Source organism: Polypterus senegalus, chromosome 15 (genome assembly GCF_016835505.1).
Source record: "Polypterus senegalus isolate Bchr_013 chromosome 15, ASM1683550v1, whole genome shotgun sequence".
In the NCBI taxonomy this organism is placed as follows: domain Eukaryota; kingdom Metazoa; phylum Chordata; class Cladistia; order Polypteriformes; family Polypteridae; genus Polypterus; species Polypterus senegalus.
This window is the reverse complement of record NC_053168.1, coordinates 108,795,859-108,822,739: the sequence shown is the minus strand read 5'-3', so window position 1 is coordinate 108,822,739 and position 26,881 is coordinate 108,795,859. Positions and strand designations below refer to the sequence as shown.

General features: G+C 39.9%; 1 protein-coding gene across 1 annotated transcript in view; it reads left to right on the top strand.

Annotated features, from left to right (window-relative positions):
• LOC120515514 (ATP-binding cassette sub-family A member 13-like) overlaps positions 1–26,881 on the top strand; it is a 449,137-nt gene that overhangs the window by 13,094 nt on the left and 409,162 nt on the right. Inside the window, exons 5-10 of the mRNA XM_039736576.1 lie at positions 4,108–4,184; positions 6,381–6,502; positions 11,248–11,442; positions 11,642–11,806; positions 15,595–15,775; positions 22,233–22,372. Coding sequence (XP_039592510.1) covers positions 4,108–4,184; positions 6,381–6,502; positions 11,248–11,442; positions 11,642–11,806; positions 15,595–15,775; positions 22,233–22,372 — 880 coding nt within the window. The remainder of the gene's footprint in view (positions 1–4,107; positions 4,185–6,380; positions 6,503–11,247; positions 11,443–11,641; positions 11,807–15,594; positions 15,776–22,232; positions 22,373–26,881) is intronic.

Below are 26,881 nucleotides of genomic sequence, written 5' to 3'. Positions count from 1 at the left end.
AATAATACACACATATGCTCCATAGGCATCCTTCTGTCTCAAAAGGCTTTAGACCTGGCCTATTTAAATACAGCCGAGAAACAACCTCTGAGTGGCCCAGCACATGGTCCCACCAAAAACGCAGAGAAAACCAAGAAAACACAATTTGTGAGCCTTCAGAAATTCCTACATAAATTCCTACAGTAGTAAAAGACCATGAATACAACCTGCCACTTAGTCCAGCAACATTCAACCCACAATGCAGCACATTGTTGTGTGCCTAGAAGTGGTGGTAGTAGTCTATGATACAGTGATTTTTTGGAGGTATGTGCAGCACCTCGGTTGCAACAGCTGGTTGTGGCATCGACTACATGTTACTGTACATAATTCTACAATCAACTCTGTGTTGAGTCTTAGTTGTATTCCAGTTTCATCAACTGGTGTGCAAATGTGGGTTTTGGCAGATTAATCTAATAGTCACTCCAATGAGAGCCTCTGTACTTCTCTTCATACAATTGGTTGGCCCTCCACTCACACGCTTAGATCCTGTGGAGTCATGACTTTTATGAGGACAACAATAAGCCATTGACACTCAAAGCAAAGAATAAATTAGGAAGACTGCTTTTGATGAAAATATGCAAAAACTTTGGAATTTTCTTTAAAACTGAGTCAAATTAACACTGATTGCTTTGCAGGACTAAATAACTTTTTTGTAGAATGTAGAGCGTGTTGTTAACCTGTGGTTAAAATTCTTTGATTTGGGAAATTCTGTGTTTGTAATTTTAAAGTGTCAAGCACAATATTATGCAGTAGTGTAAAGGTAGCTCCATTGCCTCATAATAAGCAGATCATGGGTTCACATCCTGGGTCCTCCCTGCAAAGAGTTATACTTGATGATTCATCAATTTCAAATTTTAAACGTTGTTTTTTCACCAAATAAACAAAACATGTGGCACTCGGACTCTTGGTCTCTGCTGTATACACCTGTGCACTAGACGTTTGTGGATAACCAGGCTGGCACTGCCGTCTCAACCCGACACAGACAAGCGTGGGACACCTGCAGCATCCCTTGGTGGCGCCCACAGATCCCAACAGGGCTGTATGCAACTCCAACTCCCATGGAGCCCCTGTGGGAGTCTGAGGCACTGCTGCAACCCAGGGGGACTGCCACCTGGCACTCCAGGGCAGGGAAGGTTCTGGACACGATTGTTCCCCCGGTCCTTCTAATGTTGAGGCATCCCAGCTGGGCAAGGGCCCCAGCCACACGCTACAACATTGTATTCATGTGTCTTTGTTACTGTTATCACTTGTTATGGGTTTGTGCACTGATAGCTCTGATAGCATTGATAGTTTGCTTTTATTCTGTTAAATGCACTTTGTAATGTGCCTGGGTCATATATGACCAAAATATTTATTCAATTTCAGAAAAATAAATGAATGTTATTGCTAATACTATGCACTGTTTTTGATTTTAAGATGTGCTGTGGTCAGATGTGAGCAAAATGTTTATTTTTTATTATTTTAGAAGTGGAACAAAATATTGCTACTACCTCAGATTCTATCCGTCCATCCATCCATCCATCCTCTTCCGCTTATCCGAGGTCGGGTCACGGGGGCAGCAGCTTGAGCAGAGATACCCAGACTTCCCTCTCCCCGGCCACTTCTTCTAGCTCTTCTGGGGGAATCCCAAGGCGTTCCCAGGCCAGCTGAGTGACATAGTCCCTCCAGAGTGTCCTGGTTCTTCCTCGAGGCCTCCTCCCAGTTAGACATGCCCGGAACACCTCACCAGGGAGACGTCTAGGAAGCATCCTGATCAGATGCCCGAGCCACCTCATTTGACTCCTCTCGATGCGGAGGAGCAGCAGCTCTACTCTGAGCCCCTCCTGGATGACTGAGCTTCTCTCCCTATCTTTAAGGGAAAGCCCAGACACCATGAGGAGGAAACTCATTTCAGCCGCTTGTATACGCTTCAGCTCCTTTTTCACCAGGACAGACCAATGCAGAGCCTTCATCACTGCAGACGCCGCACTGTCGATCTCACACTCCATTCTTCCCTCACACGTGAACAAGATCCCGAGATACTCCTCCATTTGGGGCAGGATCTCACTCCCAACCCTGAGAGGACAATCCACCCTTTTCTGGCTGAGGACCATGGTGCCAAGTGCATATATGAACACCCCTATGCTTGAACATGGTGTATCTTATGGGTCCAGATCGGGGGGGTGGGGGGGGGGGTTAGAGATTCATTCCTCCCAATCATGCCCTTCCAGGTCTCACTGTCATTGCCCACGTGAACATTGAAGTCTCCCAGCAGAACGAGGGAGTCCTAAGAATGTATGCCTTCTAGCAGCCCTTCCAGGAACTCCAAAATGAGTGGGTACTTCAAACTGCTGTTCAGCGCATACGCACAAACAACAGTTAGGACCTATCCCCCCACCTGAAGGTGGAGGGAGGCTATGCTCTTGTCCACCGGGGTAAACCCCAATGAACAGGCTCCAAGTTGGGGGGAAATTAGTATGCCCACACCTGCTCGGTGCCTCTCACCAGGGGCAACTCCAGAGTTGTAGAGAGTCCAGCCCCTCTCAAGGATATTGGTTCTAGAGTCCAAGCTGTGCGTTGAGGTGTGCCCAACTATATCTAGCTGGATCCTTTCGACCTTGTGCACTAGCTTAGGCTCTTTCCCCTTCAGAGAGGTGACATTTCATGTCCCAAAAGAGCCAGCTTCTGTAGCTGAGGATCGGACCGCCAAGGTCCCCGCCTTCAGCCACCTCCCAACTCACACTGCACTCGACCTCCTTGGCTCCTCCCATAGGTGGTGAGCCCATGGGAAGGGGGACCCATGTTGCTTCTTCGTGCTGTGCCCGGCCGAGCCCCATGAGTACAGGCCTGGCCACCAGGTGCTCGCCATCGAACCCCATCTCCAGGCCTGGCTCCTGAGGGGGGCCCCGGTGACCTGTGTTCGGGTGAGGGAAAATGCCTTCCAAATTTTTTATTCTTCATAGGAGGTTTGCTGAACCGCTCTTTATCTCATCCCTCACCTGAACCAGTTGGGTGGTCCTACCAGGGGCATAAAGCCCTGAACAACAAAGCTCCTAGGATCACTGGGACACGCAAACCCCTGCACCACAATAAGGTGGCAGTTCAAGGAGGGGTACCTCAGATTCTGTTCAGTTATAATTGTTTTTATTATTTTTATGGTAACCAAATTTAAAAATGAAACAATGAATAAATACACTCATTTGTGCTGATTTAAAATTTGTTATTACCTGCTGCTTACCGGACGCTAAAAATGTCCTGCCCCAGCTAAATTTCTTGGTTTGAAAATCTGGCCCAACTGAATTTTTAATTGAATAGCCTTGCTATACACTAAGTGCATTGCGGTTTGATTAGTCCGATGTTGAGCTTACTATGAGTGTGTAATGGCAGACCTTTTTGCATATCACACAGATGAAAGTGAGATTAAGTTGTTTTCGTTATTTGGATGACCTTTTGGTATCTGCTTCTCCTTTAATCCTCATAATGCCTGCACTAATGGCCTGCACCCATTCATTTACTACAGTCTGATACAGTGGTCTCCATGTTGTTGTATTGATGTTGCATGCCTTCATTTCACAGTTGCATATGTCTTTGTAACATAAGGTTGGTGTTCCAACAGTTCTGGAGCCCACTGCCAGTTCCACATACAGCATCTACCATTCAGTGAATGTGCCTGAGCACAGCAGAGGTTGGGGTATGGTCTTGCCACGTGATGCCAAGAAATCTTCTGTGACGGCGCAGGTGGAGTGTGTTCAGGCGTTGTTCTTATTAGGCGTGCATTGCCCACGTTTCACTACCATAAAGGAGCATGCTGAGCACACAGGCCTGGTTTACTTTCATTTTGGTGTTGGTAGTCAGCATGTGAATACGGTATTATACACCCTCATAGTCAACTGGACCATTGTCTCTGAGATCCTTCCAATGTGACTATTTCGCTCAATGTTAAATAAGAGATTTTTGCTTACTGTGGACCCACATGCTGATATACAATATGTACATATCTCTTGATAGCTCATCACCATCCTACAGAATGTTCACTTCACAAGGACTGTGAAAATTTGTAATTAACTGCTATGTTCTTTTCATTTTCAGAATTTCCCTAATCCTTTTGGAATCCTTCCCTCAAAGCCCTCTTGTGCAAGTATTCAACATGTTTAAAAATGTCACGGGTAAGTTAAACATTTTGTATGGATGACCTTCACCACTATCAATAAGTAATGAAAGAAGGGGCTCTCTTGTCAGCAGTTAACAGCCAAAAATAAACAAAAATGACTAGTTTATTAACAAAAAAGGAATGCAAAAGGAAGATATGGCCAAGCCACAGGATAAAATCAGCAGATCTGCATCTCATCTGGCCCTTACCGTACCTCATTGTCTATCATACAAAGAGGCACCTCCACTTGCCCACCTCAAAAAAAAATACTCCCTTCTTTAATCCTTAGTTGTTTCTCCTCACACACAGTCCTTTTTTAACCTTGCCTCGTACATTTTTGGCAGTTAAGCCTTCAACACCAACTCTCCTCCTGACTTCAGATTTAAAACTGTTTTGGGAATGAGGTGGCTTTAAATGCCATCCCTGGGTCACTTCTGGGGACAGAAGCTGTAATCTTTTTGCTGCAAGGAATCTAGTCAAGTACTTTCTATAGTGGTCCTTTAAGAGCCTGTATCACCCTTGAAGGGCCAGGTTTATAAGGCAGCCCCCGAACTGCCCATTTTCCTACAGTAACAGCACAATGTCAGATGTTCCTCTTGGAACTGTGTGCTCTTTAGTGAATCAATGAAGAGTACTGGCCACCTAAGTTACTTCCCTGGACTCACTTTGTACCTGGTTATCTGGTCTTAGCTTCCCCAGGATGTGGCCCTGCCTGTCAGTCAGGAGGTCTGGTGGTAGGCATGTGCTGATATCCTTTCCAGCCTTTTCTGTCACTCTTGCGAAAAAGTCAAGCATCTGCATAACCTACTGGGTCACTGGCATGGTAAGGGATCATGGAAGGCTGGAAAAGATAGTAGAATGGTTCCCTTATTTCTACAGCTGGGACTAGTGATTTAGAGTTAACAAGTCAGTGATGGACACTGAGGTGGCAATGATTTAACCTTATAATCCAGCTCCATTAAAAGTAGGACAATGGCACTTAGATTGCTAGAGTGGCATTGTTCTGCCTACCAGCTCCAAGGGGCAGGATTTCAATCCTGGCCCAAATGCTGTCTATGTGAGGCTTAAATGTTCTCCTTGTATATGTTTTGTATTTTTTTTCTTGATTCTCCATTTCCCTCTCTCATCCCAAAGGCAGTTATGTTAAGTTGCTTGATGACTCTGAATTGGCCCAGAATGAATGAGTATTGTGTCTCTGTATGTGCCAAGCAATGGACAGGTGCCCCATCTAGAGTGGGATCTTAGCTAATATGAGATGAAGCTGGGAGGAGGCTCCTAAATTCAGTGGAATTAAAAATGTAGTAGTCATGTCAGGTATACGGTGAACACTTCATCAATCTCTTGAATCATGATATACAAAAATATATTAAGATAGATAGATAGATAGAACTTTATTTGTTCCAGAGGAAAATTAACTTTTTATAGACTGTTATAGGTAATGAAATACATCCATCCATCCATTCTCCAACCTGCTGAATCTGAACACAGGGTCACGGGAGCCAATTCCAGCCAACACAGGGCACAAGGCAGGAACCAATCCTGGGCAGGGTGCCAACCCACCATAGGACACACACAAACACACCCACACACCAAGCACACACTAGGGCCAATTCAGAATCGCCAATCCACCTAACCGGCATGTCTTTGGACTGTGGGAGGAAACCAGAGCGCCCGGAGGAAACCCAGGCAGACACGGGGAGAACATGCAAACTCCACGCAGGGAAGACGGTGCCGCCCATGAAATACATATCTCTCTATATATAAAGTGATAAAAGGTACATCTGTCTGTCTGTAATGTGTCCATGCAAGTGCAGGGGTGTAATGTCATCCTGCATCCACAAGAGGTTGGGAATGTCTGATGAACAAAAGCAAGTGGCTGGTGTAAGATAACACATTTTGAGGTGTACATCCATGTGTCATGTTGTTCAGCATCTACATCAGGGTTGGAATGTCCAATGAAGAAAGGCAACAAGAAACACAAAGAAAGAGGAATATATGGCATATCCAGTAAGCAGAGCTTCATAAATGCACAACGTGCTCTAAACAGACAGATTCATCTTTGTATCGTTATTCGAATAAAAAGAAAGAGGAGATTTTGTGAATTCATTAACAGTAATCAACTCGGTAGAGCAGGTTGTCTTTGGGAGCTCCGTGCTGCTTACAGTATCCTTTTGTGATTATGTATTTTTTACATTTTACTTTTCACTTTCAGATTTGAATATAGAGTCGTGCATTAGGAATTCAAGTGAGCTCAAAATCCAACTCAGAGAAATTACAAACCTGTCACTTGAAACTATTGAAACAGTCCTTGCAGCAGATTTCAATTTATCCAAGGTAAGGTGTAACTAAGGTGAAATGTATAAGTTGGAAATTGAAGGACAAATCTCCATCAAGTTCCCTTGGTTCATTTAAATAAAAATATTCATTTATCCATCCATTTTCCAACCCGCTGAATCTGAACACAGGGCCACGGGGGTCTGCTGGATCCCCAATCCCAGCGCAGAAGGCAGGAACCAATCCTGGGCAGGGTGCCAACCCACCGCAGGACACACACACACACACACTAGGACCAATTTAGAATAGCCAATCCACCTAACCTGCATGTTTTTGGACTGTGGGAGGAAACCGGCGCCCGGAGGAAACCCACGCAGACACGGGGAGAACATGCAAACTCCACGCAGGGAGGACCTGGGAAGCAAACCCGGGTCTCCTAACTGCGAGGCAGCAGCGTTACCACTGCGCCACCGTGCTGCCCATATTCATTTATATGAACCATTTATTTAAACATTTCATCTGTTTATCTGTGTTGTGGAATTTGTTATAAATAAAGTGCAGCATTACAATACATATGTAGCAGACCTTTAGCCTGGTGTAAAGACATATATGTATAGTTTTTTTATCTATCTGTCTATCTATCTATCTATCTATCTATCTATCTATCTATCTATCTATCTATCTATCTATCTATCTATCTATCTATCTATCTATCTATCTATCTATCTATCTATCTATCACTCATGTAAACCTCGCTTTAGTAATGCACTGTAGCAAGCAGCTTGTAACTGATTAATTTCCTGGACATCTCCATTGAAAGAGGTAACGACGCCACCCTGATTATAGATGTTTATTGCCAGGAATGTTATGCAGACAAAATATTATACTTTGCTAGCAATTACCCATCATTGCATAAATGGAGCTGTATTAAGAGACTTTTCAGAGCAGTTCACATGCATTGTAGGACCAAGGAGACTGTTCACATCAAACGGCTACCCAAAGACATTCATCGAATATTGCTTTAACATAGGAGATGCCAGAGAACCCAGCAAACAATCAACTTGAACCTGACCTCCCATCCCACTTGGCACACGCTTTCTTATCATCATGGGGTATCAGAAGGTACAGCACGTATCCTTTCCAGATCAGGCATCAAAGTTGCACACAAGCCTACAAACACTCCGTGCACAGCCCTTTTTAATGTTAATAGCAGGAAATCCACAGCAGAGACACAGAACACGGTTTACAGCATACCATGTGGTTCATGCCCAGCTGTATATGTGGGACAAACATCTAAAACACTCACAGCAAGCATACAGAACATCGTAATGCTGTCAGAAGGAAGGACCACAATCTCTAATTTACTCACATACAAGTTCAACCGGACACGCATTTAACTGGGACTCAGTGCAAGTAAAATTGAAGGTTAATACTAAAAGTGCCAGAGAGCTGGCTGAATTGTGGCTATCCAATGAAAACGCCATTAACAGGCGTTAACTCAGCATATTTAGGCTTGAAAAGAATAACATGCACATAATAAATAAGACTTTATGACCAACACTCCCTGCACCCCACCTAATTGATGTCCAATAAGGGCGAAACACGTGTCGTGTACTGTTTGTATTATCTGGCTGATACTGTATAACATAGCTATGATCTGCTTCTTGCAACTGATAAGACATCACGGATGTTTGCCAACCAACAGGGCCGGATTTAGATGAAAAGAGGCCCTAGGCTATTCCACTTATGAGGCCCTTTCACCTCCCTTTTTTTTTTTTTTTTTTTAATTTTTATTTATTAATTTTATTACAATCAATACATAGCAATCAAGTTTTACAAAAAAGAATTATGTTAAGAACAGATCGATCCCCACCCCTGAGAGAGAGAGCAAGCCAAAAGGTGTAAAATTTAAGGCTTGTAAACATACCTAAATTAATAAATTCTCTGTGCTTTATAAACTTATTTTAAAATATTACTGATTAGATCCTGCCATGTTTTGAAAAAAGTCTGCACAGATCCTCTAACTGAGTATTTGATTTTTTCCAATTTTAAATAGTATAACACATCAGTTTCCCACTGACTTAAAGAGGAGAGTTTGGGTTCTTCCAGTTTATCAGAATAAGTCTGCGTGCCAACAGTGTAGTGAATGCAATCACAATTTGTTTGTCCTTCTCCACTTTAAGCCCTCTGGAAGAACCCCAAACACAGCTGTTAATGGGTTAGGAGGGATTGTGAGTCCAAGGCTGTCTGACAGGTAATTAAAAAAATAATTATAATTAAATAAAATAAATTTTTGTCCAGAATAATGCTAATTTGGTGCAGGCCCAGAACATGTGACCCAGTGAGGCTGGGACTTGGTTGCAGCGTTCACAGGTTGGATCATGTCCTGGAAACATTTTGGAGAGTTTTAGTCGAGACAGATGTGCTTGATAAATAATTTTGAGTTGTATAATTGTATGCTTTGCGCATATGGAGCTCGAGTGAATTCTCTGCATTGCTACTTTCCACTCCTTTTCTGATATATTAATTGAGAGGTCATTTTCCCAGTGTCCTCTTGGATCTTTGAAAGGAAGGGATTGTAAAATGATTTTATATATTGTAGAGATGGAGTCTAATTCCTCAAAATTGAGCAATATTTTTTCCAGCGTGGATGAGGGTGCAAGATGAGGAAAATCTGGAAGGTTCTGTTTAACAAAGTTCCTGATTTGAAGATAGTGAAAGAAATTTGTAGCTGGAATGTTAAATTTGGAATGTAATTGTTCATAGGATGCAAAGACGTTGTCTATATAAAGACCTCTAAGCAAGTTAATTCCAAATTTTTTCCAGATATTAAAAACTGCATATGTTTGTGAAGGTTGAAAGAGGTGGTTCTCTTGCAGGGGTGCCACAGAAAGAAGCTTCTCCGTCTTAAAATGCTTTCTACATTGGTTCACCTCCCATTTTTAAGTTTCTTCAAATTGCCCCTCTTGATCTTGAGGCCCTAGGCTGAAGCCTAGTTAGCCTATAGGAAAATCTGGCACTGCCAACCAACCACAAACGTTGCCTGGTAGGTAACCACCCAACTAATTAGATTGTTTTTTCAGAGTTAAGAATGTAATACTCCGATCTTCACACTGTCAAATAAGCAAACAAGCCACTGTGGTGCAACGTCAGAGGCTTTGTGTCAGGTGCTGACATCTGAGGTTTGATCCCCATAAGGGGATGCACAAGTTTGTACACGTGACAAGCCCCAATAAGGGCGAAACACGTGTTGTGTACTCTTTGCATTATTTATTTGTATAACATATATATATAAACTAGGGGGACCAAGCCCCCTGGTGCCTTTGCCCAGTTGTGGCCAAAATATTAGTAAAACCTGTAAATGTACAGAAGAAAAATTATTATTTATTGGAGTAAAAATCATGAAATTCTATAAATATGTAAAAGAAAAATTAATTATTATTTAACAGAGTAAAAATCGTGAAATGAGAATAAAATATTTATTGTCTTACCGATTGGAGTATTCCCGTTAAACTGAGGTCCACTATGCTCGATGAGTATTTATAAGAGAACTAAATAAACGAACCATTTGTTTTAATTGACATTCTAATGGATAAAAAAACTTTAAAAAAAAAAAAGACAAATTTAAATAACAGGAAAAATCATGTGAAAACTAAAGTGGTATGCAATGGGTCTTCGTAACTCGACCTTCAGCTAACTAAACCACCAAAACACAAACACTGGTGTTATGAATAATTTGTTTTAATAGTTTGTTCCTGTGAAAGAAAGTTTACTCAATCAAAAATAAAAACCACGACTTTCTTGATATTAAAAACCACAACTTTCTTGATATTTTAGTTTAGAATTTAAAAACAGAATAAGAATCTGAATATCTAACAATATTACATTAAAGTCCGATAAATTCTGAAAAAAATGATACCAAACATATATATGTAAGTTTTAAAATAAGCCCGATTTAAAGCGTAACAAAAAAGTGACATAAAAACGTCACATAAAATCGTTGCACAAAATCGTTGCACTTTTAGGCTTAGGATTTTATATATATAGAGTAGATATACACTGTGAAAGAGGACAAAGATAAAGATTTTGGGTGACCTGTGACCCTGTATATTGCAAAGGCAAAAAATAAATAATTCTTTTCAGTAAAAGGAACGTTTCTGAAGATGTGAGTCTGAAATTAGACTATCCAAGATGGCAACACTTCCGGTTAAATACAGGTCAGGCAGGAAGAGGCAGATCCAGGTAGACAGAAACCTGAGGTGAAGTCAGAGACAATGAGGTTGTCAATCATCCAGTCTGTAGAAGGGAGGAAGAGAAGATGTGTTAGAATACAGTGCCACCCTGTGGACTGGTGAAGAATTAATACCACCAGAGCCTTTAAGCCGTCCCCAAGGTGCATGTGTGTGACAATATATATCAACATGGTGATAGCTCTCAGGCTGTGATAGAGAACCTGCAGGCAGATTAAAAATGAGGATTGCAATCCTCATCATAAAACAGACACCTACACCTGCACGATAATCTATTAGCTTATAATGAAAAAAGAAAATGAAAGCCTGGTGGTGTATAGTAGTTAAATAGAATTATACAGAGAGGAAAACTGCACACAGCACTTCATAAAAGTCTAAAGTACATAAAGACTACATTTCAGATCTGGTATAATTAAACACTGTGCACTATCTATTGTAATATATCAGTTCTTTTTGCTGAAATGTTTGCACTATTTGTATCTTTTTTTTTTTTCAAAAAAGGGCAACTTCAGGGTATTACATTTAACTATATATATATTTTTTTTGTTATAATAGTTCACCTCTGGCTTAATTGTGTTGACTCTGGCTACTGAGTGCAATGAAGAAACTTTCAGACTGTTGCTTTCATTTTCATCTGACAAAGACATCTCAACATCTGTCAGTGAGATGTGTTCCATGTCCCCAGAGGAACAGTACAAGCTTGTTTTATTATTTGTTCAGCACCTTGATATAAGGACCCTCATTTATCAGGTACAGGCATATTGACTTTATGATATGTATGAAGCAACCAAAGCCTTCCTTCTAATAAAATCACTCAAGAGAAATATTACTTTGTTGGAATTTCTTATGTTACGTATTATTGAATTATTCCAAATACATGCACCATATCCCAAATCAGAAACTGTTCTGAATTTTTCTAAAGTCATCTCATTTATGCACTTGTTTTTAGGGCCTTATACCACCGACGATGAAGGAGATACTGAGTCAGGTCCTGGACATTTTCCAAAGTATCACTGGATTAGCATCTAAAGCGCGTCCCATTTTCAAATGGCTTCCATCATTCTTGTCCTCACTGGATAGTCAAGAATTCATCAGCACTCTACACTTTCAAGAGGTAAATAATTGCAAGACTTTCTAACATGTAAATACAGTCCGACCAACATAACTTATCTTTTAGGCATCCAATACTGTACAGTGTTGAAAGTGTTGGAGGCCAAAGTTTACATGGTTTAAATCCCTATCAGATATAAATCATAGTCATTAGTTGCATAATTCAGACATAAGATTTATTTTTTGAAAATTGGATTTTACAATTTGTTATGATTTTCGTATAGCCTTTACTATGTCCCTAGATTAGTAAAGCAAATGAATGAGGTTGTTTTATGTGATCATTTTTTTTATTATTTTGAGTTAAATAAGAAAAAACAACAATTAAGAAGACCCCTCATCTCCCACACTGTAAAAAATGTCCCTTCCCTATAAGAGGGGTGAGAGAAGCTCAACAGACACATCCCTGGAGGAGAGAGAAGAATCTAAAAAGGGAAGAATTAAGGGTTCAGATTAGTGCCAGAACTTGAACCCAGAGCCAATCTACTACCAGCAGTTTACTGTTTCTCTACATTGAAACCCAACGATCAGTTGATGCGCAGCACTGCAGTTTTAAATAAAGACAGGGGATTTCCAGCAGTTTCTGGTTTCTTTTGAAAGGCTAAGATTAGTTTTACAGAGATAGTGCCCAGACAGAATAAGCTCTACTGGATAAAAGTCAGGGTAAGAAAAGACAGATGCAGGAGATGAAATACTGTACATGTGGCAAAAGGGGAATATTAACAGAGAAAATAGAGGACAGTGATTTAGAAATACCATCCCAGAAAACAGAAGCTTAAATACCACATCATAGTCAAATAACAAGGTATAACAGTTATTAATATAATAGTCGGATTATGTAACAGCAATAGCATATTAAAGAGAGCAGAAATCAGATTATTTATTGTCCTATTTAAATATCATCTTGCCAGATTCCAATATGAAGATATTATCTGCAATACTCTACTGCTGATGAATATTGAATTTAATAATTATAATCTGATACTGATAAAGGTATACAGTACATTCAATGTAATAATTAAGAATGTATTATGAATTGCAAGGTGTTAATGATCTAGTGTAATTTAAAAACAGCACAAACCAGATTTCATTTACAGTTCATTCCACAGTAAACCAATCACAGCAAAAATACGTTAGATATTTACCCAGGAGTCCCTAGAATATACTAATATACAACCACTAGCTGTGTTACCAGTCTAAGATGAGTTGAAATCAAAGTAATCAACATTTGCAGCACACCATGCAATGTACTGTATATGTCTCTGCTAAAGCAGTGTTAATGTTTATGATGAGCCATCTGTTGCAATGACAAAAGCGATGTGTTTTATTTGATACAACCTGGAATGACAGAGACAAAGTAACTGGACAGACATATAGACATGTATCTGTTCCTTAAAGTGGATGGTTTAATATCTACATACACCTATTTATGATCTTTATTCCAATGTGTTCTAAAAATTACAACAGATGTGAGATGCTTCTCCATCCGAGGCAATAATGAGGCACCTGACTGACACTCCCATTTGCATGTGTATGCATGGTCAGCCATGGAACCACAACCATCCCCGAAGCGAAGCACGCTCACGTACCTCCATGCCCGAGTAGAGCATGCACCTCACAGAGCGCGATTACTTATTTAAAATCTGCCCAACGTCATAAACCAACTATCAGATGCCAACAGATGGCAGAGGAGCTGGATGAGAGGTCGATGGAGAGGAAGAGGCAGGTCCAGGTGACCGGAAGGTGGAAGTGATGTCATCGCTTCAATTATTGGATCTGCAAATTAAAAAAGAGCAGAGGTATTAGGTGAAGCTCCAACCCTTGTTCATGAGTGGAACTACAGTCAAATGAGCCCTTAAGCTGTTTAGGTTGTAAGTGAAAGTGTGCTCTGTAAGAATGATGTGAATCGAATATAATTACTTAGAAAGTCCTTACTATTTGTGAATGGGAAATCTTATATATAAAGCAGACTGTAACAATCTTGCGGTCTTGTATATACAGTATGTTATCATCCAGTTGATGTTAAGGGGGCGCCTGAGAGCCCCAGACACAGCAATACAGTCCACAATATAAGAATATAGATACAATAAAGAGTTTTTAAGCAACAAAGCACCTTCCAATGAACACCTCTCCAACAATTAGCCACAATCTTATATATAAAGCAGAATGTAACAATCTTGCGGTTTTGTATGTATGTTATCATCCAGTTGACGCTCCAGGCATTTCTGGTGTGTTCCATAAAAGCAACCGACAGTTTTATCATGAAAAATCCATAGTATTATTTGTCTGTCATTTAATATTTGTTTTTGTTAACTATATTTTCATCTTTTATTATTCTTATTGTAACAAAGTTGTAGTGGTAATAGAATTAAATCAACCTAATAATAATATTCATTTGACGTTTTTTCGTTGTCAAAAATTCTGCATGTAAAAACTTATTACTACACTATAAAACAAATATTGATCTGTCAAGTTTTGTTTTTTTAATTACATTTTTCTCAAACAATTAAAAAAAAATGTTATTTTCCTCACGGGCAATGCTGGGTATTTCAGCTAGTTGAACATAAAAGGTAAGGTTCAAATTTTTAATTTAGTAAAGAAGCACAGAGGGCATGGCCTGGCCACTACAGAGGATTACTGGGATTAGAGAAAAATGAATGTGAGGAGGGTTTTACCAGAGTTTGAAAGCTTAGTTAAGTTGTTCTTACTTGTAAAGCTTGCTTGTAAAGAATCCATTGTTTTGTGTTATGATGCCCTCTTTCTGATGTTAGATGTATTTGCATAAAGTTTAACACAGAACAGAAGGATAAGTGAATTAGACAAGTTATTATTACTTGATTGTATTTGGAAACCTGCTTATTCCAGTAAGAGCCAGTATTTGAACACCCAAAAAACAGCCAAGGGTGGGTGGCTAATTCATTGTTGGGCTCACCCATTCACACACATACACTGTTTCATTCATGCAGAGCAAATTTAGTGATGCCAGTCAACTTAGCCTCTTTCAGATATAGGTAGGGTACTATCTACATGAGCATGTGGATAATTTGGAAATTTCACACAGATAATGTCTGGGATGGGAATTTTGACTTACTTAAACAATTGTTTAAAAAATCTCTTTCATACCTGAGGTTGTGGGTTTAAATCCCACTATTGACACTGTGTGACCATGAGCAAATCACTTGACCTGCCTGTGCTCCAATTGGAAAACCAAAAGAAATGTGACGAGTAGTATCATAAATGTTGTAAGTCACCTTGGATAAAGACATCATCTAAAAATGTAAATACTTTATAGTTCTGCTAACGTCAGCCCAAAGGCACTTTAGAAAGAGACACATGATGCAATGGATGACTAAAGGTAATCCAAATAAAGGATACTATACACGTTTATGATTACTGGTAGTAAAAATAATGTTTACTTCAGGTTGGCAGAGAGGTGTATGGTATTTATGTCTTGAAATATAAAACAATGACATGCAATAATCTCTCAGGTTCAGCTAATGATTCTTGCTGGCTCCTTCCAACCATGTGAAAAAAATCAGAATTGTCAAATTCATTTGTATGTTTCCCAGATTTAAAAAAGAGCTCAATTTGTCAGTGAGATGGACCTGAAATGTTACATTTCCTTTATCTTTTCAACCTTTAAATATGGATTTTTTCCTTTGTAAACTTTATCCCTACATCCACTGCTCCATGAATATTTTCTAAGACATTTTCTCTTAGTAGGCCACTTTTGACAACTGCCCTGATTTCAGTGAGGCAGACGTATTCCTTATTCTGCTGTGATTTTTCTTTCAGGATACAGACAGCATCTTTTCAAGAATGTCAAATCAGGGTTCATGGAGCAAACTTTCAGCACTGGTCTGCAAGAATTTGACTCCTGCAGCGCTCACAGACAGCCAGATGCTTTCAGATCTTCCACAGATTACTGAGCTGTCTGACAGTGACTTAGATAAATACAGCATCCCTGCCAACTCTCGTAAGTTATTCTCTAGTAACTCATTGCACCTCTGCTGCCAGCTACAAACTAAGAATAAACAGTTTTCCTGGCATTAGTATACATAAAACATTTTATTCATCATTGGCAGAGTAAATTGGGTATAGCTCTTTATGTAAATATACAGTGGATTGAAAACGTATTCAGATCCCTTCAATTTCTGTATACTTTCTTGTATTGTAGATTTCATTTACATTGATAGATTTGTCATTCTTACCCATCAACATACAGTCAGTAACCCATAATGACATACACCTCTCATACACTTATTTTTCAGAAAGGTCTGCAAATTTATTAAAAATCAAAAACTGAAATCTTACATTCATATAAATATTCAGACCCTTAATGATGTACTTTGTAGAAGTCTGTTTGGCAGCAATTGCAGCTTCAAGTCTTCTTGGGTAAGTTTCTACAAGCTTTGCATACCTGTTTTTGGGCAGTTTATCCAATTCTTCCTGGCAGATCCTCTCTAGCTCCATCAGATTGAATGTTAAACTGCCATCTTCACGTCTCTCCACAGATGTTCAGTGGGATTTAAGTCTGAGCTCTGGCTGAGCCACTTGAAGACCGTGTGATAAGCTGAGACTGCAGAGTAGTGTTTAGTATAGCGATTTATAGCTTATCATGAATGAATAAATAACTATAGAGATAAAAGTTGCTTTCCTATTATTTTTGCACTCCAGTGAGGGAGAACGCGGTTGAGGGGCAATGTCACACCCGTGTTTGGTGTCCCCTTTTGAGTCACCCTAGTGACATGAAGACCTGTGAATCAATAGGCTTCTCTGGGCTTCAACTGGCACTAAGAGTGTCTGCTGCTGCTGTTTTAACCACAGGCACCCTTTGAAATTGAAGTGGACTAACGGTAGAGCTTTTGCCAGAAACTGCTGTGGGAAGGAAAGAATAGAGTGCTGAGATTAAGGAGGTTACGAGCAAAAAAATACAAGCATAGAGACAGAAAGGACCGAGTGAAGGAGGTGAAAGTTCACCAAGTAACTTACCTGCAGAGCTGCCAGCGTGATACACAGGGAAAGGTGAAGGTGTGATGTACTGACACAGCACCTGATACTCTTCCTTAGAGGAGAACATAGGCTGCGTGACTCAACATTGCTTGCTGTTGAGGGATCTTGGAAAGCAGGAGCAATGATTGGCTAGGCAAGGCAGCTATCGATATCTAACCCTAGCCCAGACTGCCAGGGATCATCTTTAGAACAGTCTTTGGGCCAGAGAGAACTTCTTTACTGCGGAGTCAGTGGAGCAGAGAGAGGAGTTTGTATATATTAGTGAGGACAGTTTACTTTCGATTTGTATATATTTTTGGGTGTGCATTTTTCCTTAATGTCTTTGTGTTTATTATTGCACTTTTTTTTATGATTATTTTTCTGCTGCGGTGGGCTGGCACTCTGCCCGAGCTTTGTTTCCTGCCTTGTGCCCTGTGTTGGTTGGGATTGGCTCCAGCAGACCTCCGTGACCCTGTGTTTGGATTCAGCGGGTTGGAAAATGGATGGATGGATTATTTTTCTGTCTGTCCTTTGTGAACTCTCTGTTGAAGAAGAAAAGGCTCTTTGTTTATTTTTGTTGGATTTTTTTTCGCATCATTTTTAGCTTTAGATTAATTATTGGATGTAGCACCTGCACTTATTTTTCTTAATGGTCTTATATTGAACTGTATACATTAACAAGTGTCACAGTATGACACAGGAAACATCAATGGTTTGGAGCAGCCACCCATCTAATATCCTTCCATCCATCCATTATCCAACCCGCTATATCCTAACTACAGGGTCACGGGGGTCTGCTGGAGCCAATCCCAGCCAACACAGGGTGCAAGGCAGGAAACAAACCCTGGGCAGGGCGCCATGGTACAATGTCCAAAACAGAACTGATTTGAATTTCGTAAAATGGCGGCTTTAAAGGCCATGAGCAGAAGTGACATCATCTGGACCCGAATTGGAAGTGATGTTTTCGAGACTGGAAGTGGCGTCAGCTCCAGTGCTGTTCTGGAAGTGGTGTCTTTAGGGACCAGAAGTGATCCATGGTGCCAGTACTGGAAATGACGTTATCAATGGTGCCAGTACCAGAAGTGGCATCATAAATGTCCCAAGGACAGTCTGCAGAGGACCGAGAGAGAAAGTTAGTGCAGCTCCACACCCCCTGGTGTGGCATGGTACTACTATTATTTAAGCCCTTTAGCTGTCTTCCATGCGCATGTTTGTGACACAAGTCATTACTGTAAATAGTTATTAGCACATCTGGAATAAACCAGAATTCTTATTTTTTTTTAAACAATGATCATTGTTTTTCCATCCCCCAGTCATTCGGTTATGGCTCCAGGTGTCTTGAGTCTGAAACTGTGCAACAGACCCATTGCACAGGGCACTACAGACCGTTGGACACTTGCCCTGAAGACACTCCTGTGTTGTATTGTCTGTATGCTTCAAATCATTTTCATAATAAAGGTGAACTGTGGCGCCAGTCTCTGACTGCAGGCAATCTGGAGAATCTCTCTGTATTCGACTGAATTCATCCTTCCCTCAATTCTCACCAGTATTCTTGTCTCTGCTACTGAGAAACACCTCATTGCATGATGCTGCCACCACCATGTTTCATTGTAGGGATGGTACAAGGCAGGGGATGAACAGTGCCTGATCTTCACCAAAGACAGTGCTTGGACTTCTGCCCAAAGAGTTCTTGTTTGTCTTATCAAACCAGAGAATCTTTTCCCTCATGCTCACAGAGTCCTTTAAATGACATTTGGCAAGCTACAAGTGGGAGTTAGCCACTGTACTATAAACATCTGACTGATGGAGTGATGCTGAGATGGTCATCCTTTTCAAAGGTTCTTCCACCACAGCAGTAGTCTTCTGAAGCTCTTTTAGAGTGACCGCTAGGTTCTTGGTGGCCTCCTTGACAAAGGCCTATCTTGCCCAGTTACTTAGTTTGGTCAGACAGCCAACTCCAGGAAGAGTCTTAGTGGTGCTGAATGTCTAATATTTCACAATTATTGAGGTTACTGTGCTCCTGGGAACTCTCAAAGCTTTAGAAATGGTTTTATAACCTTCCCCTGATCTATGCATCACCACAATTTTATCACAGAGGTCTATAGAGAGTTCCTTGGATTTCATTGGTTGGCGACATGCCACGTGAATTGTGAAACCTCATATGCACAGGTGTGTGCCTTTCTGAATGACGTTCAATCCATTCAGTTTTCCACAGATGCAATTTACTCAAGACCTAGATACATCTCAAGGAGAAATAAAGCAAGCGGGATGCACTGGACTACAATATGGAGTACCAGAGCAAAGCGTCTAAATGCTTACATAAATGAGAGATTTTCTGAGCCGGTATCTTGAAGGTTGCACGTTCGAATCCCTGTTACTGTCAAAAGAGATCCTATTCTGCTCCTTAACCTCCTTAATCTGCAATTGCTCCAGGGTTGCTGTACAATGGCTGACCCAGAACTCTGACCCCAAGGGGTATGCGAAAACTAGCAAATTCCTAATACAAGGCAAAATAAAGAATAAACATGAAAAAAACAAACAGATGCGTACTCACTTTGTCATTATGGGTAATTGGGTGTAGATGGATAGGTAAAAGTAGCAAATTTATCTATTAAAATTAAATGTACACTACAGTACAATAAAGTGTGTACAAAGTGAATGAGGTCTGAATACTTTCTGAATCCACTGTATTCATGAAACATATGTAAGTCCAGCTATGTGCCGCTCTAGCCCTTCTAGATGCATCCATACAATGCATTTGTACCTATTTCTACAATATCTATCTATCTATCTATCTATCTATCTATCTATCTATCTATCTATCTATCTATCTATCTATCTATCTATCTATCTATCTATCTATCTATCTTAATATATTTTTGCATACCATGATTCAAGAGAGTGATGAAGTGTTCACTGTATACCTGACATGACTACTACTTTTTTAATTCCACTGAATTCAGGAGCCTCCTCCCTGCTTCATCTCATATTAGGTAAGATCCCACTTTAGATGGGGCACCTGTCCATTGCTTGGCACATACAGAGACACAATACTCATTCATTCTGGGCCAATTCAGAGTCATCAAGCAACTTAGCATAACTGCCTTTGGGATGAGAGAGGGAAATGGAGAATCAAGAAAAAAAACAAAAAACATATACAAAGAGAACATTTAAGCCTCACATAGACAGCATTTGGGCCAGGATTGAAATCCTGTCCCTTGGAGCTGGTAGGCAGAACAATGCCACTCTAGCAATCTAAGTGCCATTGTCCTACTTTTAATGGTGCTGGATTGTAAAGTGAAAACATTGCCACCTCAGTGTCCATCGCTGACTTGTTAACTCTGAATCACTAGACACAGCTGTAGAAATAAGGGAACCATTCTATTGTGTACTTGCAAAATGATTCTGGAACGGTGCTCACTATTAAGAGAGTTAATGTTTAATTCTTTACATTACCTTTGTCATGCTTCTGTGAACATCAAAGGAGAACTCCTGCTTAGCCAAGTAATGTTTGTGTGTCCGAAGCTATTTAAATGGCAGATTCCAGAAGGGTAGTTAGACATATCAGGTCAGAAACAATCAATTCAACACAACGGCCAAAACCAGTGGAGGTAAGCAGACCTTATTCTATCAGGCAAAGTTCTAAACCAAAGAACAAAACCTAGAGAAAAAAAAATACATGCCTTGTTTTTGATAAATATAGCATAGAAGCTAGGTAAGTGTGTCTTAGTCTTTTAGTGGGTTAAGGCAAATGCCACATTATGTGACTTTTCCAAGAATGTTCAGTGGTGGTAGCATCACCAGCAAAAGTAGTAAACAATAATAGTATAATTATTTAAACCTTGACAAATATCTTGTACATGCTCTTCATTTTTTTAGATTTATAAATAAACCATTTTTTGCTAAAAATGTGATATTTATAGAATCAATCACACTTGATTACTTTATGGGCATCATGATGGTACAGTGGGGGCTTCACAGCATTCTAGGGTGAGCTCTACCAGCGCATGTTTTAGTTTCATCTGAGGACTTCCTTCCTTTAGAAATCCATTACACGATCACATACTATTAAATCAATTTGCAGCTCTAATTTGACCCAGTATGAGATTGTGTCCTATTAGGCCATGTGATCACATTTTTAGTGTTAAACTTCAACACTAGGAAAAAGCTAGTTCAAATGAATAGGAACAGTTCCTGTTTCAACATTCTCTTTATTTTACTGTTTAGGATGAAATAATGGCGAACTCCTGTAGGTCTGTGTCATGTTTCATTTTTAGATACAACAAGCTGTACTTACTTAATTTAAATGTTACATGATCTGACCACAATCTGATCCATCATTGTCCCATCTGCAAGCCTCTTATTAGATGGCAATAGACCTCTTAAGTACCTTGTGTGTGTTTTGTGGGATAGTTTGTGGGTTGTTGTAATATTTCTATTTACTTAAGCTTCTGTAAAGTCTTAACTTCCCAAATAAAGTATCTATCTATCTATCTATCTATCTATCTATCTATCTATCTATCTATCTATCTATCTATCTATCTATCTATCTATCTATCTATCTATCTATCTTCAATACAAATGCTCTTTTATGCTTGAGTACATTCCATTTTCACTCAGAAAACCATTTTTACAAATGGTTTACTTAACAATATTTTACTAAAAATATATGTGTTTGGGACATTGTGAGCACATGACTGGATGACTTGACATGTGGATTATGTAACACGAGTAACATGAGATTTTTTTTCATAAATGTTTTCATGTTGTTTGTTGTTGTCTAGTGTCAGTCATCATCAGAGGTGGATCTACTATGAATCAAATGAAGCTTAAACTTCACCCATGTAAACGTTGCTTTATTAATGCACTGTAGCTTGTAACTTCTAATGGAATCATAGGGTGACATAATTTTAGACAAACTGAAATTTTGGGTCCCTTGATACAAGTAGGACAACAATTGAAGACCAAAGGATATAAAAACTGTTACATTAACATGTTTTTATGTAAAATTTAATGCTTTTTCACATAAGGATTTATTTTTTGGTTTCTCATTTTGATGCAACTTGACAAAGTTTATTTTGACTCTTGCTTTGTTTTCATTGTTTTTGTGGTACCACTTAATGGTGTTATGTGTAATTGTCACCCAGATAACATCACAGAAATGATATTTAAACGTGATGGTCACAGTTCCATTAATCCTTGAATGAAAAACACAACTTTCTCCAACTTTTATTAGCACCATTTGTTTCTGATTTGTATTAAAAGACTATTTTTATCGATAACTTTACATGTAGCATATGCAACATTTTAAACTCTATGTGACAAGGATTTTATTATAACTATGCATTTATTATGGTTAAGTGTGTAGCAAAAGAAATAAAATAATTTGTGTTCTTTGTACCTTTTAATTCTGACCTCACCTTAATTGTTCTTTATCTCAGCTCCTTTCTGTAGGCATTTCTATAAGGATATCTTACAGTCTCCAAATGGGGCACTGCTGTGGACCTTCATGAAGCCTCTGTTACACGGGAAAATCTTATTTGCCCCCCACACACCTGAAATCCAGCAAGTAATGGAAAAGGTAAAAGAGAAATCCCACCAGACATTTCTTGATTCTTATATCAGGACTGAGTAATGTGAGTCAGGGCTTTTCTGAAGAAGCACTGAACAATGAACTCTCATGAGCCAGTCAACATAAATGTAGTCAGAGGATACGAATACAAATTTAATAAACAGTTCTGAAGTCGACCATAGTCTTTAGTTGTTTTGTGTTTTCTGTACAGTTTAAAGTACCATCTCTTTGTAACCCCAATTTTTGGGAATCCACATGAGAGATTAGCAGTGGAATGTAGCATTTCAGAAGAATTTCTCAGATATGTATTCATTACCTTTTATAATGTTAGCTTACAGTTTGTATGCTTTTTAATTACATTCCTGGTTCAATGAAGATGTTTTGTAATCATAAATGTCTGAATTCTTTAAATAGTATTTTTCTTTGCCCAGCAGGGGGCACATGCACCTTGAAAATGTGTAATTAGAGAATGCATGCATTCTGAAATTAATTAATTTCTTCTACAGTACTGCAGTGGTGATATTAATGCATCCAGAAGGATAGGCAGAAGGAAGGTGCTTGGCTTGTGTTCTAATTGTAATTTGCCCTCACATCAGTGAAATAGCTAATGGTCTAACCTTGCATTTTTCCAAAGTTAACACATTTGAAGAATTTGATAACCTCCTAGGGCAACACGGTGACACAGTGGGTAGCGTTGCTGCCTCGCAGTTAGGAGACTTAAGTTCGCTTCCCGGGTCCTCCCTGCGTGGAGTTTGCATGTTCTCCCCATGTCTGTGTGGGTTTCCTCCCACAGTCCAAAGACATGCAGGTTAGGTGCATTGGTGCTTGGTGTGTGGTTGTGTGTGTGCACCCCACAGTGGGCTGGTGCCCTGCCCAGGGTTTGTTTCCTGCCTTGTGCCCTGTGTTGGCTGGGATTGGCTCCAGCAGACCCACATGACCCTGTAGTTAGGATATATAACGGGTTGGATAATGGTTGGATGGATGGATGGATGGATAACCTCCTAGCAGTACCAAGGATTACCCATGAGTTACTTCATGATTTGGAAATTGCTACATGCTACTTAGATTATATTCTTAGGAGCACATAATGCAAATTAGAGAATGCTTAATGTTAGTAAATACATATTGTACGTAAATGTACATTTTTTCAAAAGTCCCTGCACACTGGGAAAATTCCCTCCTTGATTATCACCAATATAGCAGTGCTACCGTGGGAAGAACTCCATTTCCCAGCAGCCCAAGGGGGATTACCTGCATAGGATGACTGGAACGAAAGTAGGGGCTGCTGGGGACGAAAGAGGCCAGCGGGAAATTTGAATAGGATGGAGTAACAGGAGATCAGTGTTTTTGTGTATCCTGTCCAAATGTGTCATCTGAAAGGTCAATTGTGCCCTGGATCATTTCTCGTTAGAATGAATGGACTGTCTCGTTCCTGCCTGACCTGTGTATAGTGGTAGATTAATCATCGTGCGTCTTCAAAAGGATCGCTCCTGCAAATCTCACCCCTTGCCGCTCAGGACTGTTTCACTTATTTTCTTCACCCCATACAATTTCACCTGCTTTTGCTCTATTGGACTGTATTAAGATGTTGTCGTGTATGTTTATTGTTATGGTTCATTGTTATGTTACAACTGTATTGCTGTAGGAGAAAGGGAAGGTTTGTCTGATTGTTGTTGTTGTTGTGTATTGGGTTTTCATTTAATATATTATTTATTCATTTGTTGGTTTTGTGTCTCTGCTTGTGAGTGTGTGTGGGTCGGGCCAATGTTGGGTGCGTCCCTGGAATCTCCACCAAAAAAATAAGTAAATCACTGTCTCATCGACGATGTGAATCTTAGTGGCACCAGACCTCTACACCATAAGGTCTGTCTTTCCACTGTTCAATCTTAATCTTTTATATTCTAGGGCTCCTTGCCCATTCTGAACACTTCAGTGTACTTCATTGTCTGAGTCTACTAATATTTCTAAATCATTGGCAAAAACAGTTCTCATGTTCTGATGTTTCCACTTGCGATGCCCATCATTAACATTAAAAGTTATGGGCCCAATGTTAACCCCTGATGTGAACCTGTAATTACAGTATTTCTAAACTCTTTGCTTCTTCACTTTCCATTTGCTCTGATTGACATTTCATAGACTATCTGATACTCATTTCTGGCTCTGTGTTTGTTCCTCAAACACCAGTAGTTTGCCTCCCTGGACACTCCATCATATTCTTCATCTAATTCTATGAATGTACACCATATTCTCCTGCTCCCCTCAGTTCTGTATTCTGATACAGTTTCTAATAAAATTGAAAATTGCATCTGTGATTTCTTTGGCTTTTTTGAATCCAAGCTGGAGTTTGTCAATCTCTGTAATATTTTTAGACATTGATCAAATAATCATTCAAATGCCTTTAAACAGTGAGGTTAGGAGCATTGCTGCACCCACCACATGACAAATCAACTCAGGATCCCCAGTTCTGGACCCAAGTGCAGCCCTGCAATGGGTGACACCTCAGCACCACACTAGTTCAGATGGAGTGGAACAGTGGGAGGTTTTTTATGGTGACTGGAATGCTAATTCTGCCACCAATCCCCAGGTTTTTTCCTGCAGTTTAAAGTGCCAACATGCAGGGCTTGCAGATTAACATCATACCCAGGACGGAGCAATTGCAGGTTAAGGGCCTTGCTCAAGGGCCCAACGAAGCAGAGACTCTTTTGGCGTTTATGGGACTCGAACCAGCAACCTTCTGATTGCCAGTGCAGATCACTAAACTCAGAGCCACCACTTCTCTGGTATTTTTTTTAGTCTGGGCTTTTTTGTAGGTTTTGATGTAGCCACTCGACTCCTTCTTCTCCAAACATTCAGATCAGTTGGACTTGAGACTTCTGATGGGCTTTTCCTTTTTTCATTCTCATTCATGAATTACACTCTTGTTCTCTTCATCACTGTGTCAGTCAGTTATTGTCTAACCCACTTAGTCCTGAACAGTGTGATGGGGGGAGCTGGAGCCTATCCCAGTCTGCACATGGTGCAAGGCAGGAACAAACGCTGAACATGGTGCTAGTGCACCGCAGGGCAAACACACACACATACATCCCAACAACACACTAGGGCCAACTTAGTGCCACCAATACAGCTAGCCTGCATATTTTGGACTGTTTAAGGAAACAGGAACACCCAGAGGAAACCCAGTCAGACACGGGGAGAACATGCAACCTCCACACTGTGGGGGCCAGTGACTCAAACCCTGGTCTCTTTACTGTGAGGCAGGGTTCTTCATTACCGTGTCCTATATTTAATTAATTTCCATTAGTTCAATCAATCAATCAATCAATCAACATTTATTTATATAGCACATATTCATACAAAAAAATGTAGCTCAAAGTGCTTTACAAAATGAATAGAGAAATAGAAGACACAATAAAAGATAAACATAAGTCAACATTAATTAACATAGAATAAGAGTAAGGTCCGATGGCCAGGGTGGACAGAAAAACAAAAAAACTCCAAAGGCTGGAGAAAAAAATAAAATCTGTAGGGGTTCCAGACCAAGAGACCGCCCAGTCCCCTCTGGGCAATCTACCTAACATAAGTCAAACAGTCCTCTTTGTATTTAGGGTTTTCATGGAAGGACCTAATGATGATGGTCACGTAGACTTCTAGCTTTCAGTCCATCAATGTTGGTGCATCATGATGCTTTGAGTAGGTGGTGGCGCAGGCCGCCACCACAAAGAAACCGGAAAAAGAAACAGAAGAGAGAGTAGGGGTCAGTACGGATTTTAGAGCCACCATGAATAGTTATTATGAAGAATTGAACATACAGAGTATCAGGATTAAGTTAAAGTGAAGTTATAAAAGGCCATGTTAAAGTAATGTGTTTTCAGCAGTGTTTTAAAGTGCTCTACTGTATTTGCCTGGCGAATTCCTATTGGCAGACTATTCCAGATTTTGGGTGCATAACAGCAGAAGGCCACCTCACCACTTCTTTTAAGTTTAGCTTTTGGAATTATAAGGAGACACTCATTTGAAGATCTAAGGTTACGATTTGGAATATAACGTGTCAGGCATTCCGATATATAAGATGGAGCGAGATTATTTAAGGCTTTATAAACCATAAGCAGTATTTTAAAGTCAATCCTGAATGACACAGGCAACCAGTGTAGTGACATCAAAACTGGAGAAATGTGTTTGGATTTTCTTTTCCCAGTTAGGATTCTAGCAGCTGCATTCTGCACTCGTTGCAAATGATTTATGTCTTTTTTGGGTAGTCCTGAGAGGAGTGCGTTACAGTAATCTAGTCTACTGAAAACAAAAGCGTGAATTAATTTCTCAGCATCTTTCAATGATATAAGAGGTCTAACTTTAGCTATGTTTCTTAAGTGAAAAAATGCTGTCCTAGTGGTCTGATGAATATGCGATTTAAAATTCAGATTGCAGTCAACGGTTACCCCTAAATTTTTTACTTCCGTCTTAACTTTTAATCCTAGTGCATCAAGTTTATTTCTGATAACCTCGCTGAATCCATTATTG